This window comes from Maniola hyperantus, chromosome 1 (assembly GCF_902806685.2).
Source record: "Maniola hyperantus chromosome 1, iAphHyp1.2, whole genome shotgun sequence".
Classification (NCBI taxonomy): Eukaryota; Metazoa; Arthropoda; class Insecta; order Lepidoptera; family Nymphalidae; genus Maniola; species Maniola hyperantus.
In genome coordinates this window covers 17,761,734-17,778,811 of record NC_048536.1, presented here as the reverse complement: position 1 = coordinate 17,778,811, position 17,078 = coordinate 17,761,734, and the positions used below count along the sequence as shown (strand labels likewise).

General features: G+C 38.4%; 1 protein-coding gene across 1 annotated transcript in view; it reads left to right on the top strand.

The window, feature by feature from the left end:
- The window catches only part of rau (RA domain-containing protein rau), a 109,274-nt gene that overhangs the window by 33,400 nt on the left and 58,796 nt on the right, over positions 1-17,078 (top strand). The window contains exon 2 of the mRNA XM_034968356.2: positions 12,999-13,148. Within this exon, the coding sequence (XP_034824247.1) occupies positions 13,014-13,148 (135 nt within the window). The 5' untranslated portion in view covers positions 12,999-13,013. The remainder of the gene's footprint in view (positions 1-12,998; positions 13,149-17,078) is intronic.

The following is a 17,078-nucleotide window of genomic DNA, read 5'->3' as shown; positions in this document are numbered from 1 at the left end:
TAACATAATGCGAGGTTTTAAGGCTAATGATAATTCAAGCCGCAGCGAGCGGAAACGGCCGTCAGTCCGAATGTTTGTTCGCAAAAAACACCTAAACCGTCGCGGCCCATACCAATTACACGGAACGGGACCCGAATGTTAAACCACTGATTTGAAATGACAGTGAGTCACTAAGGTCTTGTGTTTTGTGTACTGTCTCCAGTTGACTTAACTGATAATCACACTAATATTATAAAGGCGAAAGTTTCTGTGTAATGTATGTTTGGTTCTCTTTCACGCAAAAACTACTGAACGGATTAGACTGATTTTGGAATGGAGATAGATTATACCCTCGATTAACACATTGATTACTTTTTATCCCAGAAAATCTAAGAGTTCCCGCGGGATTTTGAAAAACGTAAATCCACGCGGATGAAGTCGCGAGCATCAGCTAATTAAAAAAAAATGGCGAGCAGACGAGCAGGCGGAATACCGCCGCCCATGAACATTTGCATTTCCAGAAGAACCACCAATGCGTTTCAGGAATTTGATTATCATCATAATCAACCAATCGCCGGCTTACTACAGAGCACAAGTCTCCTCTCAGAGTGTAGTATCATTTAGTAAATGATAAAAATTTCAAAATGGCCGCCATTCAAAGGAAAAGAAATTAAAAATTAAATATTTCTTGTACGCTGGTACGGAACCTTTCGTGTTCGAGTTCCACTCGCACAGGGCCGGTTTTGTACATGTACTGTTTCTGCATCACATCACACTGGGCCTTTCTCCCTCGACATCGATCATAGCGGCAGGTAACTCGATCCCTGATATGATATACATGTTTCTATAGCATGACCACGCATCGCGTTGCGTGTGTACCCGCCCTAACGCGGGTGCGATGACCCGGGGAAATCCTCTGAAATAACCATTGGTTATAGAGATACCTACTCTCATTTTTTTTTTATCTTCTTCTATATATATATAAAAAGAAAAGGTGACTGACTGACTGACTGACTGAATGACTGACTGACTGACTGACTGACTGACTGATCTATCAACGCACAGCTCAAACTACTGGACGGATCGGGCTGAAATTTGGCATGCAGATACCTATTATGACGTAGGCATCCGCTAAGAAAGGATTTTTGAAAATTCAACTCCTAAGGGGGTGAAATAGGGTTTTGAAATTTTGTAGTCCACGCGGACGAAGTCGCGAGCATAAGCTAGTATTACAATAAAACTTAAAGCTAGCCTTATCTAATTACTATATAAATCATGACCGCGTGGAATGGTGCCAAGAATACTGGCTGCATTTCCGCGCTGGACAGCCAGGCTGATCCGTTGCGCAAAAAATGAGCCAGCCCTTCTGTCACCAGATGAGGCTATTAATCACGGTGAAATGTCTCGTAAAAATTTTTTAGCACTAAGACTCCATGGCCCCAGGGTCTCCACGGCAAACGGCACAAAAATGTAACTCTCTATAAGAGAGGCATACTTGCGCCGCTTGCCGTTTTCAGCTGTTTCTGCTGCGGCTCCCGGTCTTGATGCTGTCTTCCTGATATGACACGGGGCCAATGTGTCAACGCAAGTTGCGTCCCACATTAGCGCCCGTCCCCGTTCCCAGGGAACCAGCGTCAACCCTACTCTCATATCACTTGATATTATGAGTTTTGACGGATTGACTCTTGATGACCTCCCTGGCGCAGTGGTAAGCGCTGAGGTCTTATTAGTGGGAGGTCCCGGGTTCGATTCCCGGCATGGGTTTGGAATTTCTAAATTTCTGGTCTGGTCTTGTGGGAGGCTTCAGCCGTTGCTGGTCACTACCCTACCGGCAAAGCCGTGCCGTCAAGCGATTTAGCGTTCCGATACGAATCATCATTATTTGTTCTTTGTGTACAACACAAGTGTGTAGGTAGGTACTAGGTACTTAGATCTCTGATGATTAATGCCTAGGTCTTGCGGGTAATTCCAGTATTTATCAATTGCTGCGGTAGGTACGTGGTGACCTGGATGCACTAATCAGAGGAACAAGCCACTTGAAGACATAGGTACCTGCACTACCGAGCTACTCGCGCTTAGCGTGTTAGCACATAGGATCCTATGTTTATTTTTGCGATTAAATCCTACCTCCCAGACGACCTCTTTGGCATAACGGTGATATTTTTTTTTTTTTTAATCGATAGAGAAACTTTGCGACATTGTCGCATCAAAAAATCGGATACCAACTCCTCAATCCTGATGCTATACCGGACCTGACCATAAAACCGGCCAAGTGCGAGTCAGGCTCGCGCAATGAGGGTTCCGTACTACAGCCGTATTTTTTCGAAATTTTGCACGATAATTCAAAAACTATGATGCATAAAAATAAATAAAAACATGTTTTAGAATGTACAGGTGAAGACCTTTCATATGATACCCCACTTGATATAGTCACTCACTTCGAAAGTTGAAAATACTAATTATTGTTAGTTCATGACCACAATTTAATTTTTTTTTGTGATCTAACCCTAAATTCACGGTTTTTAGATTTTTCCCCAAATGTCAGCTATAAGATCTACCTACCTGCCAAATTTCATGATTCTAGGTCAACGGGAAGTTCCCTGTAGGTTTCTAGACAGACAGACGGACAGACAGACAGACATACAGACAGACAGACAGACAGACAGACAGACAGACAGACATACAGACAGACAGAGTGATTCTATAAGGGTTCCGTTTTCCTTTTGAGGTACGGAACCCTAAAAATTGATGGGATTTAGAAACTGTGTGTCGGTTATAAATTGATATTGGAGGTTCGAGTTTAAAAAGTCTTTTTAACTCAAGGACCCAACTCCTCATCCCTGATGCTGTAAGGAATTGTATTCCTAAATTATGGTGATCGCACGGGGTTTTTCATGAATCATGCGTTCATAATCATAATCATTTATTTATTTTGCTCAGATATGGTAGGTACATGTATATTATTTTCATGGGGTCTTAAAAGTTAGGTAATCAGTTACATATCCTGCCAAGCATGGCGTGCAAAATTATTTATAAATTATCTAATTTCATTAATATTGTTATGTCATCATGTACTCATACTCATCATGTAAATGTTTTTAATAATTCAAGTGTCTATTTCTATGCATGCATTATTTAAAATTTGTCATTAAAAAAGTCATTAACACTATAATAAGTTTTATTTAGTAGAAAAATTAAATAAATAACTTCTAAAAGATCTGAGGTTCATTCCATAGCTGTGCGACGGTAAATGGTTATAAATACGTATTGCCGTACAGTAAGCACATTCTTGGTATATATAGCCAATCTTTGAACTGGTAAACATTTTTTTTTTTTTTTAAGTTTTTATGTGGTACTGAGATAGATACCCCGTCCCCGGGGACGGGTTCCTGCCGATAGGCTACTTTTGTCCTAGAAAATCAAAAGTTCCCACAGGATATTTAAAAACCTAAATCCACACGGGCGAAGCCCCCGGGTATCATCTAGTGATATATAAAAACTAGCTTATGCTCGCGATTTCGTCCGCGTGGACTACACAAATTACAAACCCCTATTTCACCCCTTAGGACTTGAATTTTCAAAAATCCTTTCTTAGCGGATTCCTACGTCATAATAGCTATCTGCATGCCAAATTTCAGCCCAATCCGTCCAGTAGTTTGAGCTGTGCGTTGACAGTCAGTCAGTCAGTCAGTCACCTTTTCCTTTTATATATTTAGATGAATCTCCGAAATGTATGTACCTACGCGCTGTAACTTCTTAACGACTGCACCAAATTGGACAATCCTTTTTTCTGTTATTTGTAATTTGTCAGGACAAGGTTTGTATGAAAGATTTTTTTTTTTGGAAAATCCACGGGTAAAGATAATTCCCGCGGGACGCGGACGGAGTCGTGGTCAACAGCTAGTAGATCAATAATTTATTTTTGATTTTGACACCATGTTAGAAGGCATATAACATACCTAACAACTAGATAGAGCTTCAATAGCTCAACGGGTAAAGGAGTGGACTGAAAACCAAAAGGTCGACGGTTCAAACCCCGCCCGTTGCACTATTGTCGTACCTACTCCTAGCACAAGCTTAACGCTTAGTTGGAGAGGAAAGGGGAATATTTGTCATTTAACATGGCTAATATTCTTAAAAAAAAACTAGTAGATGGGGATAAAACCTATGTAACTTGCGTATTTGTCCGCCATGTTACCATTAAACTATGGAAGCGTCAATTCCACTTGTTAGATAAAATTGTACACGCAATACTAAAACGGCTAAATGGATTCAACCGTGAGCCCGAAAAGTCCAATCGAATCGTGTTTATAATTTCGTAAACATACGCCACATCCCGTCTCCGTTTATGGTTTCCTCAACAAATTCCATTAATTACCTACGTGTTTGGACTAAATTATGTTTTAATTTAATATACATTCCTGCGTTTAGTTCACGTCGGGTGTTTTATGTTTTTAGAGCTTTAATAAATTGCCCGTTTATGCGCCATATATTAGAGTTCAAGGAAAGAAAATAATACATTAAATAAATTAAGCTAGGTATACAAGAAATTAATAGAAAGTGTGTCTGTCTGTCTGCAAATTTTTTTTTTATTTTTTTTTTTTAAATTTGTAAAAATTTTGCAGACAGACAAGCAACCAAGAGCAGGATATAACCTGAGAGTTCCCACGGGATTTCTAAAAATGTAAATCCACGCGGCCAAAGTCAAGGGCATCATCTAGTAGTCTATATATTCTATCCATCTATCCACATCCTACCTTATCATCATCATCAATATGAACCCATAACCGGTCCACTACTGAGCACGGGTGTCCTCTTAGAATGAAACGGATTTAGGCGTATAAACTTTGGCAAATCACAATAAGCCCGAGCCAATTTCTACCACATGCCAAAACAAGCAATGCATTAGCATACTTCAACAGTAAATCGAAAGGAACATGGCGTCCAGGCAAATAAATTCGCATTAATTCCTACACAGACGTATTTCCAAACACAAAACAAAGGAAAGAGCTAGGTTTGACGCAGAATGCGTTTATGCTTTATGATGCTCAGTCTAAACAACTAATATTGACTCGGGGATCGGAATCGACATCAAAATATGGAAACATGAAAAGTAAATATACAACGTTTATGAGTAAATAGATAAACAACAGTAAAATTAAATAGATTTTACTCGTGGTTAGAAATGATGAGAAAATTACTTGGTAAAATCTTTGAAGCTACCTAACCAAAACAATTGTTTAAAATTATATATCAGGTATCATTAGATAAAACATGATGATGCGCATGATTAAATTTGAATAGTAATTAGATAATGCTACTAACATTAAGTTTTAATTTTAACATCTTCAAAAAAGGCTATAAAAAATAGAATAAGTTAAAATATCAACTGACAAAGGGACAGAATATTGTAGAGAACTGGACTGAAGAATGTAAGAGAAATATTAATGATGTAAGTGAAAAAATAATCTCCTTCTTGAAATCAGTACCCTTATTATAGCCAAGTTCTGAGAAAAATCAGTATGTACCCTTATTATAAATGCGAAAGTGAGTTTGTTTGTTGGTTTGTCCTTCAATCACATCGCAACGGTGCAACGGATTGACGTGATTTTTTGCATGGGTAGAGATAAAGACCTGGAGAGTGACGGAAATTTTAAAAAACCTAATTTCACGCGGACGAAGTCGCGGGCATCAGCTAGTATAAAAGTAAGTAGTTCAATAAAAAAATAGAGAACGCGCACTCTGAATACAGAATAAAGTACCTACCTACGTAATTATTAAAGAATTTAAAGATAATAATATTATTACCTATATGAAACGTGGTTTGTCTTACACTGAATCAGCATACTCGTAATCACACCTGCCTAGGTGAGATTATAGACATGCACAAATTAGTCAAAGAACAAAAAGGTGCAAAACGAACAATACATCGAACGAAGCATATCATTAGCGTAGTTCCAATCAGTAGGAAGAACATACGGACTTCCTCTGTGATGTAAACTGACACGCAACGCACGCAGCAACGCGCGGCGTTCCGTTCCCAGGGAAGCGTTTGTTACGTATTGACGAGATTGTTGATGCGTTGAGCTACTAACTACCAGGTACAACTATACATAATGTACATTACAATGTAGGGGTTGGGACAAAGCTATGGTTCTACCAAAGACCTGTATGTACTGCGCAGTAGAAGATCATGGGTCGTTCCAATCACGAATTTTTTATCTGAGAAATTGATGGTTCATCTAGAGATTAAAAAACATTGCTTGGATGAAAAGATCTTCTCAGGTGTGATGTTCTTCATATTGTTTCACTAGGTTATGCTCGCGACTTCGTCCGCGTGGACTACACTAATTTCAAATCTCTATTTCACCCCCTTAGAAATTGAATTTTGAAAAATCCTTTCTTAGCGGATGCCTACGTCATAATAGCTATCTGCATGCCAAATTTCAGCCCGATCCGTCTAGTAGTTTGAGCTGTGCGTTGATAGATCAGTCAGTCAGTCAGTTACCTTTTCCTTTTATATATATAGAATATTTTCAAAGTAATCAACAGCGTAATTACATAAAAATCTAAATCTAGTTTTAACAGAAGGACACAAAGAGATATTTGTTATAACCAAAAAAACCGGCCAAGTGCGAGTCAGGCTCGCGCAATGAGGGTTCCGTAATATTTTCGACATTTTGCACGATAATTCAAAAAATATGATGGATAAAAATAAATAAATAAATGTTTTAGAATGATCCGTCCAGTAGTTTGAACTGTGCGTTGATAGATCAGTCAGTCAGTCAGTCAATCAATCAGTCAGTCAGTCAGTCACCTTTTCCTTTTACATATTTAGACTACTGCTGAAAGGGACTGAAGTTGAAATCTAGGCTTAAATCGTTCTTGGTAATGCCATGAAAATGGCAACTATTAACTAACAGAAATTCAGACTATGATTGCAATTAAACTGACTCAAAAGAAGCGTGCAAAAATGAAGAAGTAGGTACATATTTTAGATAATTTGTCGATAAGTACGCGTACACTTTACATTAATTAGCATTACAATTTATAAAAGAAACTACAAGCATGTATCAAATAATCGAAATCAATGTCGCTCACTGCACTGTCCGTTGTCACGCAGATGGAAATTAAAGCAATAACTTTGTACGCAACATTAGTTCTGTGACGACTTATTAATTTATAGACAAGTAACAAAAGCGCTATTTATTAGCTAAAGAAACCCTATAATACTCCGTTTTTTGCATCAATAGATCAAATTAGTTTGTAAGTAGTAAGTGAGTAGTAATGCTATTAAAATTAACATCTGCTATAAACAAAAAAGATGGGAAGCTGGTTTCGAGGGCAGTAATAATTATTATCGTACTATTAATGGATATTTATAGAAGACAAGTCATTCTGTTGTACGACGAGTAAACGTAACTATAATGGGCATTTCTTTAAGTAACTGTAGTGTTCTTTTCTGCAGGAACATTTTTGGTAACATTACCTTTTAGTTTAATTTACCTTAGGTATCGTGTAAATTAGGTACTTACAAAAACAAATGTTTACAAACAAATTTCCATATTAGCAAACGTGTTACACTGGTATTTCATCGTATCAGTGCGATGTCTAAACCGGTGGGCGTGCTCCATTGTTCAGAGTTTTGCAACTGCCGAATTTACAACTGTAAATGTTAACGACTTGTTGATGGGTGTTGCGGTCGATTTAAGGCTCGATTGCCTTTGATCTATTGTTATGAATATCTCTTAGACCTATTGTAGTAATATTTTTTATAGTTATACCTTTCTCAAGTCTCTCTGCATTATGTTTAAGATGTCTTTTTCAACGTTCCAGTTAAAATTATTGTTATTTCATACAGTACTGTTTTTTTGTAGGACAACCTAGTGTCACTTACGCTACGTCTAGAATTGGGTCTTGGACTATAATATTTATGTAATAAAATGATGTGATTTTTTGTATCTTCTTCTTCAAGTGCCATCTCCTACCGAAGGTTGGCAATCATTAAGGCTAACTGGATCTTGTTTACTGCTGCCCTAAACAGTGATCTTGTACTCATGTTAAACCACTGGCGAAGGTTCTTGAGCCAGGATATTCGTCTACGGCCAGGTCTACGTCTGCCTTTTATCTTGCCCTGTATTATAAGCTGCAGTAGATCGTATTTTGGGTTGCGCATAACGTGGCCCAGATATTCGAGATTTTTTGTATAGTGGTAGTTTATGGGGCTAGAATTCATTATGAAAGAGAAAAATTAAAAAAACATTATTTTTATTTATTTTTAACATAATTAATTATTTACATCACGATGTACGAAAAGCGAATAATGACGTCACAACTCACAATGCCTAAACGATAAAATATTTTTCAATTTTTAACATAAAAATAGAGTAATTTCTACTGAAAAATATTTTTATGTTAAACAATTTAAAACATTCGTCGTTTACAACACATTGTGACGTCATTATTCGCTTTCGATTAGATACTCGACATATGCAAAAAATTGCATAGCCTCAAAATTATTTTTCTAGTTTTGGAATTTGAGAGAGAAAAACAGAAATTGTGTAGTTATGTGTACATGACTATCACACTTGACATGCTCATTAATTTAAATTAGTTAATTGTAACCAAGAAAACAAATAATGAAAACGTGTAGAGTAAAAGAAGGGAAGGAAGTTCATTAAGTAATTTAAAGTTAGTTAATCGTAACCAACAACTATAACAATTCATTAATATTCAAAAGTACTACCTATTAACTCTATTCATAAGAACGAGTACAGTTACAAGAAACCAATTAAGATCCCACGTCAGATTAAGTCTATCGATGATATCAAACTGAGATATCAAAAAAACAGACACACGTCAAAACTCAGGATACAAGTAAGAGATGATGTCGAAAGATCCCGTCGACCAATGACGAACGAAAGTGATATTAATGGTGAATGAATTAAATCCTATGGATTCCGAGCGTGTGAACCGTGTAGCTGTTTATTGATCCGGTTTTTGTAATCTCCGTGGTGTTATTATAGTTTAGCTAGCATACAGTTAGGAAAATATCACGAGAGATCACGTTCCGCAAGTTTTGAACATTTTTAAATCATATTTGGTCATGCAGATTAAAGCGAATTAGTAAATATTAGAAAGAGAAAGAGGTCAGCCGCCGAATCCAACTCGGTTGGGCAGCGCTCGAGATGTCTTCTTGTCCGAAATTCCTCAGTGCTTGAAGACCAAAGTCTTCAAACAGTGCTTGTTGCCAGTGATGACATATGGATCCGAGGCATGGTCGCTAACTATAGGCCTCATAAGAAAGCTCAGAGTCACTCAGCGGGCGATGGAGAGAGCTATGCTTGGAATTTCAAATCAGAACTGAGGAGATCCGTAGGAGAACTAGAATAACCGAAATAGCTCAACGGGTTGCGAAGCTGAAGTGGCAATGAGCAGGGCACATAGTTTGTAAAACCGATAGACGTTGGGGTCTCAAGGTGCTGGAGTGGCGACCTCGCACCGGAAGACGCACCGTTGGAGGAGCCCCACTAGGTGGACGGACGTCATCAGACGAGTCGCAGGGAGCCACTGGATTCAGGCGGCGCAAGACCGTTGCATGTGGAAGTCCTACAAGAGACCTATGCCCAGCAGTGGACGTCTATTGGTTGATGATGATGAGTTAATATAATTGTCCGCTGATTCTCAACGGAAGATTGTTTGATCGATCTGTATAGTCGCTAAGCTGTGGTATTTCTAAATAGCAGGACATAAAATGTGCTGCTAACTCTGTATGTATGATCCTGTATGACTCAATACTGGTAGGACATTGTTTAATACTAGTAATTCAATCAGCGTTTTTGTAACATTTTGTTAACGATGTTAGGATGCCCTCAGTTCATTGAAAAATTGAGAGCAACTGAAACTATTTCCTAACTAAAAATAAAATATTTAAGCCCAAGTTTAACTACTTGCCCCATTTTTAATTACTACAATATCTCCTGCGATATGTTTTATAGAAATAAAAATGTAAAATATGCAAGCCGATGAAATTTTTAGGGTTCCGTACCTCAAAATGAAAAAGGAACCCTTATAGGATCACTTTGTTGTCTGTCTGTCTGTCCGTCTGTCTTTCTGTCTGTCTGTCTTTCTGTCTGTCTGTCTGTCTGTCCGTCTGTCTGTCAAGAAACCTACAGGGTACTTCCCGTTGACCTAGAATCATGAAATTTGGCAGTTAGGTAGATCTTATAGCTGACATTTGAGGAAAAATCTGAAAACCGAGAGTTTAGGGTTAGATCACACAAAAAAAATTAAATTGTGGTCATGAACTAATATTAGTATTTTCAATTTTCGAAGTAAGATAACTATATCAAGTGGGGTATCATATGAAAGGTCTTCACCTGTGCATTCTAAAACAGATTTTTATTTATTTTTATGTATCATAGTTTTTGAGTTATCCTGCAAAATGTCGAAAAAATACGACTGTAGTACGGAACCCTCATTGCGCGAGCCTGACTCGCACTTGGCCGGTTTTTTTCATTATAGTTCATTTTTATTTCATATTAAATTATATTCACACTCAAAATTTTATTTTGTCAAGCTCTGAGCTCAGAATCATTAAATGTTTGTCTTTTAGCGTGTTTGGTATTAAATGATTATGGAGTTACTTCTTTTGGTGGTAGGTACCTACTTTTACTTGTTTGAAATAATTTTCCTATCGAGGGAGAACCTACAACAGGCTAAGATTTGCAAAGCTTGTATTGCATTGGTTGGGATAACTGAATAGGTAGATGATTTATCTATGGATAGGATTATATTGTTAAATAAATCATAGATCAAGCTGACGACACTGCATCAGGTAGTTTTATGTAATTTCCCATCAACTCTACGACCTTTGCCAGTACACTGTGCTGTGATTTATTGCTATTAGCCGTACATAATTACATAGTACTGAATACTTTTATCATTTTATTGCTGTGTAAACACCACTATTATTTCCGTTGCTTTGTTATTAATTGCAATTTCTTACGTCTACCATTAAATTTAATAACACAAAGTGTTTATTATAAAATAAATTTAAATTTATTAATACAGCATAATTAGCCACAATGGTTTGAAACTTTGGCCACTGCAGAATCTAAATATATAAAAGGAAAAGGTGACTGACTGACTGACTGACTGACCTATCAACGCACAGCTTAATCCACAGAACGGATCGGGCTGAGATTTGGCATGCAGATAGCTATTATGACGTAGACATCCGCTGAGAAAGGATGTTTGAAAACAGGGGGTTGAAATTTATGTGGTCCATGCGGACGAAGTTGCGGAAATACGCTAGTTTTTGATAAACGACATACTTAATTGTGTTTATTCTCGTTAGGTGAGTCCCCATGGTTATTTTCAGTTGCTATCATCATCTATATATTATATAAAAGGAAAAGGTGACTGACTGACTGACTGAATGACTGACTGACTGACTGATTTATCGACGCACAGCTCAAACTACTGGACGGATCGGGCTGAAATTTGGCATGCAGATAGCTATTATGACGTAGGCATCCGCTAAGAAAGGATTTTTGAAAATTCAACTCCTAAGGGGGTGAAATAGGGTTTTGAAATTTTGTAGTCCATGCAGACGAAGTCGCGAGCATAAGCTAGTTATAAAATAAAACTAAACTAAAAAATTAAAATACTAAAGAATCATCGATTGTCGCTGTGTTATTTAGCTAAAGTGTTTAGTATACATCTATACAAGCGTCACAAGATTAGAATCGGTGTCGGTCAGTGCATCAGGTAGCGTGCTCCTAGAAGGCCCATCTCCGTCGTCGTCTGCCGAGTGGCCTAACCAAACAACAATTGCAACGTGTGGGACATGGTTGTTAATGGATTGCACGTGCTGAGGTTTACTTTGTCTGTTTATTTGTTGAGACAAACACCATAATTACTTTCTGTTAAAAACTTTATCATTGTAATTGTTAGAAGTTAAGCCGACATAGCTCAATGGGTTGCGGAGCTAAAGTGGCAATGGGCAGGGCACATAGTTCGTACAACCGATAGACGTTGGGGTCCCAAGGTGCTGGAATGGTGACCTTGCACCGGAAGACGCAGCGTTGGAAGACCCTCCACTAGGTGGACGGACGACATCAGACGAGTCTCAGGGAGCCGCTGGATTCAGGTGGCATGTGGAAGTCCTTACAAGACACCTATGTCCAGCAGTGGACGTCTATTGGTTGATGATGATGATGATGATGAAGCCTAAAATAGTTTAGATCTTCGTTTACGATGTTGTTTTGTTTTAATTCAATTTAATCTTATCATCAACATAGCCTATCGCTGGCTCATTATTGCTCCTCTCAAATTGAGAAAGGTTTAGGTCATAGGTACCACGCTTTGGCAGCTATCACACATCTTTGAGGACATACATGTCTAAGAGGAACCGATATGTATCAGCGGTTTGAGAAGCTGAAATGGCACATTGTTTGAAAAACCGATAGATGTTGGGGTCCCAAGGTGCTGGAATGGCAACCTCGTACTAAAAAGCGCATCATTGGCAGTCGCCCCACTAAAGGGACAGACGACATCAAACGATTCGGAGGGACCGCTGGATCCAAACGGCATAAGACTGTGGCATGTGGAAGTCCCTAGAAGAGACCTATGTCCAGTAATGGACGTCTATCGGTTGATGATGATATTGCCTAATTATGAAGAACTCTTAAGCATGCAGGTCTCCTCACGATGTTTTTCTTCACTGTCAAAACAAGTGATATTTTAAAAGTAGGGCGATTGTCTAAAACCTGCATCAATCATTATTACAATCTCAATTTTTCTGATTGGCTGAATTTGTGCGATTCTTGTTGCAAAAATGCATTGTGGCCAATAGTGAGCGAGCATTAACCAATCAGAGATGATTGCGATCGTGACATTGTAGCTGTCAAACAACCGCGGTAGGGCCACTGTTTAAAATGCACATAACTCTGAAAAGTTAGATGTGCGTGCCCAGCACTCCATAATAGCTAATTGTAATTTGTCCTTGTCTGCAGGTACAGCCAGTAGGAATGCTGAAGCACGTAGCGGTGTCGCCGCACCGTGCGCGCGCCGATTCTGTCAGCCTCTCCTCCTCCGCCTCTTGCTGCAGCCTCGGCAGCCTCGAGAACCGACACGACTCCGTCACCGACCTGTCGCATCGCACGGTGAGTTTCTACCCACCTACTAAACTAGAGGGAATAGACTGAAGAGAGAGGACTTAGCTAAGACGAGACGTTGGTCTCACCAGATAAAAAAGCGGTAACACACCTACATATCTGCGATACCATTTACATGGCTAAGAATAGAGGGAAATAAAAGAACATCATAACGAACATCATAATGGAAGAACATCATAACGAAGAAGGAATGAAGAGAGTGTAGAAAGGGAGCCACGATCTGAGGATCCTTTCTACACTCTCTTCCTTTTTTCTTCGTTCCTTCAACTGTGAGTAGTTGAAGGAACGAAGGCAACATAGGAAGAAGAGGGAATAGAGAGAACACTCTCAAAAATTGTGCGTTTGTACCAAAATTTTCCTTTCTGAGCTGGTTCCTGCCGGTTACAAAATAACGTGATTTCTTTACATTATTTTCTCGTTCTTATTCATGTAGTAGGTATCTGTTCTACTTTGAGAATAAGACGATAAATATCGCAGATTTCAGATAAATTGTTTGATCTGGGTATATTTCATACATGCGTTTCCAAACGAAACATGATTTAATGAGTAAAATTTCAACAACACAATAGCATTTTCAACCAGTTAACAATGGATTGGCTAAGTGGTCAGTGTTCAACGGTTTAGATTCGACTAGTATTTGTGTAATTGTGTACCAGGGCCCGTTTGTTCACATAGTTTAACCCACGTTCTTAAGAAATTTCCGCCGTGTGGGTTTCAAAAGCACTTGCTGCATTCGGGCATTATTAAATTTAATGGTATGTTATGGGAAATCTTGTGTACTTACCTAGTTCATTTGCAGCATAGTATAGAGACAAACACACTGTTTTTTCTACCTAAGAACTTTGAAGTAAGTACTTCATCGTCATGATGAACCCATCGCCGGCTCACTACAGAGCACGGGTCTCCTCTCAGAGTGAGAAGGGCCATAGTCTACCACGCTGGCCATGAGCGGATTGGTAGACTTCACACGCCTTTGAGAACATTATGGAGAACTCTCAGGCATGCCGGTTTCCTTACGATGTTTTCCTTCACCGTTAAAGCAAGTGATAAACTCCGAAAAGTTAGAGGTGCGTGCCCGGGATCGAACCCCCGACCTTCGATTACAAGGCGGACGTCCTAACCACTAGACTCGTTTTATAATTACGGGTATAGAAATACAGAGATACTATAAAAGTATTTCACTGGTATTATAGTACGGTTGTTGATTGTTCTTTGTATTTTATCTAATCAGCTCAGCTTGTGGCGCTCGCGCTGTTGCAATCTCTCTTCCTTATTTCAAGGAATTTCCCTTTTTCTTCAGTTTCCGTCCTGTAATGACTTTGTTCTAGACGCGTAGGTCCGTGTACTTCGTTATGACTATTGCGGAAATTATAAAACTAATCTATTTTTTCTCGATCTTATTGAAATTCTTTTATAATGATGCCCTTTTGCTTAGTGTCAACTCTTTCTTTGGCTTATATACAATTTTCTTCTGCGGGTTTAGTTAAGATTTCCAATTTCAGGTCTGAATATATTTTAGACCTCTAGCTTTAACTTTTTCATTGAAAATATTCCAGCAAAACTTAAAGCTAGACTTATCTAATTATTGTACAAATCATTCCCGTGTGGAATGGTGCCAAGAATACTGGCTGCATTTCCGCGCTGGACAGCCAGGCAAAAAATGAGCAAGCCTTTCTGTCATTAGATGAGGCTGTGGCGGTTGCCACAGATGCAACTAGATGGCGCTATTCAATCGATAACATTTCATGACGTAGTCCCGAACAAATGTACCGGCGACAGTACTCGCACTAACGGAGTTAGCTCGGTGGGAGATCTCCCTTTAGTACGGCGATACGGTCGAGCCTGCACACCGCTCCCATACAAGGCTATTATCGCTGTGAAATGTGTATATTTTTAGCACTATTACACATTTGATTTGTTTTTTTAAAAATGAATATTAGCCATGTTAAATGACTAATATTTCCCTTTCCTCTCCAACTAAGCGTCAAGCTTGTGCTAGGAGTAGGTACGACAATTATAGTGCAACGGACGGGGTTTGAACCGTCAACCTTTCGGTTTTCAGTCCACTCCTCTACCCGTTGAGCTATTCAGGCTTTGAGTACATAGTTATACAACTGGTACTATAACAGGCTCGTTCATTACTTATTACATCATAACGATCTAGACTTAGTCTAGACCTTGCCATCAAATGTAGACATTACCTTTCTCTGAGAGCGAAAGTTCACAGTAAAGTTTAACTTTCGCACCGCTAATGACTGAATTTTCTCCATTCTTTGCAAGTAATTATAATCGTGAGAAAAGACAGTCTGCCACCGTGTCTTCCCTCAGCGGTAGCTTATTATGGAAAGTAATGTACATCTTTTAGGATGACATTTCGGCTTTGTAGAGCGTTGTCTCTGTCACTCGCACGACATATGACACTCATGACGTTTTGTCGGTCTCAACGATAGAGACAATGCTATATAAATCTGCTATCTCATTCGAAAGGTCGATGTACATTACTTTCTGCCGCGTACTGTACTAAGTTATTACTGAGGACTGAGATTAAATCTTATTTTTAGGGTTCCGTACCTCAAAAGGAAAAACGGAAACCTTATAGGATCACTTTGTTGTCTGTCTGTCTGTCTGTCTGTCTGTCAAGAAACCTACAGGGTACTTCCCGTTGACCTAGAATCATGAAATTTGGCAGGTAGATAGATCTTATAGCTGACATTTGGGGAAAAATCTGAAAACCGCGAATTTAGGGTTAGATCACACAAAAAAAATTAAATTGTGGTCATGAACTAATAATTAGTATTTTCAACTTTCGAAGTAAGATAACTATATCAAGTGGGGTATCATATGAAAGGTCTTCACCTGTACATTCTAAAACAGATTTTTATTTATTATTATGCATCATATTTTTTGAATTATTGTGCAAAATGTCGAAAAAATACGACTGTAGTACGGAACCCTCATTGCGCGAGCCTGACTCGCACTAGGCCGGGTTTTTTGGGTATTATTATTATTATTTGTTTTCAGACATCAATAGTTAATACACAATGACTTATATCTCAGTGAGCAATTATTTAAAGCGACAGAGCTCGTCTAGTAGTATACATAGATGTCATTGGTTAGGTATACAGTTCATGTAGAATGACACTGCTATTTTAGCAGTTATTCTTGTAAGTATATTGTTGGTCAAGATGTGAGAAAAATACCCGCGAGTTATAACCGGAAGCATTTATTTACATTCTGATAAAGCGTATACCAATAGCTATTAGTTATTTACTTTATTTATCGGTTTCGATACGATGTACATAGGGTTCGTAGAACTAATGTCCAAGGTTTGACATTTAGATTAATTTGAAAAAAAATTGAATTGAATTAAGTGTAATAATCAAAGAATTTGGATGGTAATAATCACTACCCCTATTATAAATGTGCAAGTGTGTTTGTTTGTTGGTTTGTCCTTCAATCACGTCGCAACGGATCGACGTGACTTTTTGCATATAGTTTAAGACCTGGAGAGGGACATAGGCTACTTTTAATACTTTTAATAATATTTAATAATTTAAATATAAAATCAAAGACTTCCCACGGGATTTTTAAAAACCTAAATCCACGCGTACGAAGTCATGGGCATCGGCTAGTGAGAAATAAATCTGGGTGGGCATTGTATTGAATTTGCTCTGAATAGCACTGTTCAGTATTGCTTGCTTTGGCAGTTTATTGCCAACATGTGCTATCAGATTGCTTTAATTTGATGAGTTTATATAGACAGAAGACAGTCTTGATGTCACGTTTGATGCTCGAGCCAAGCATTTTGACCGTTGACAATGTCCGTTTGATGCTTGAGTCAAGCATTTACGAGTTTGACGGTGATACTCGTAGATGCGATTTTATGTTTTTGCTTGGTCAAGCCGCTTGATCAAGCAA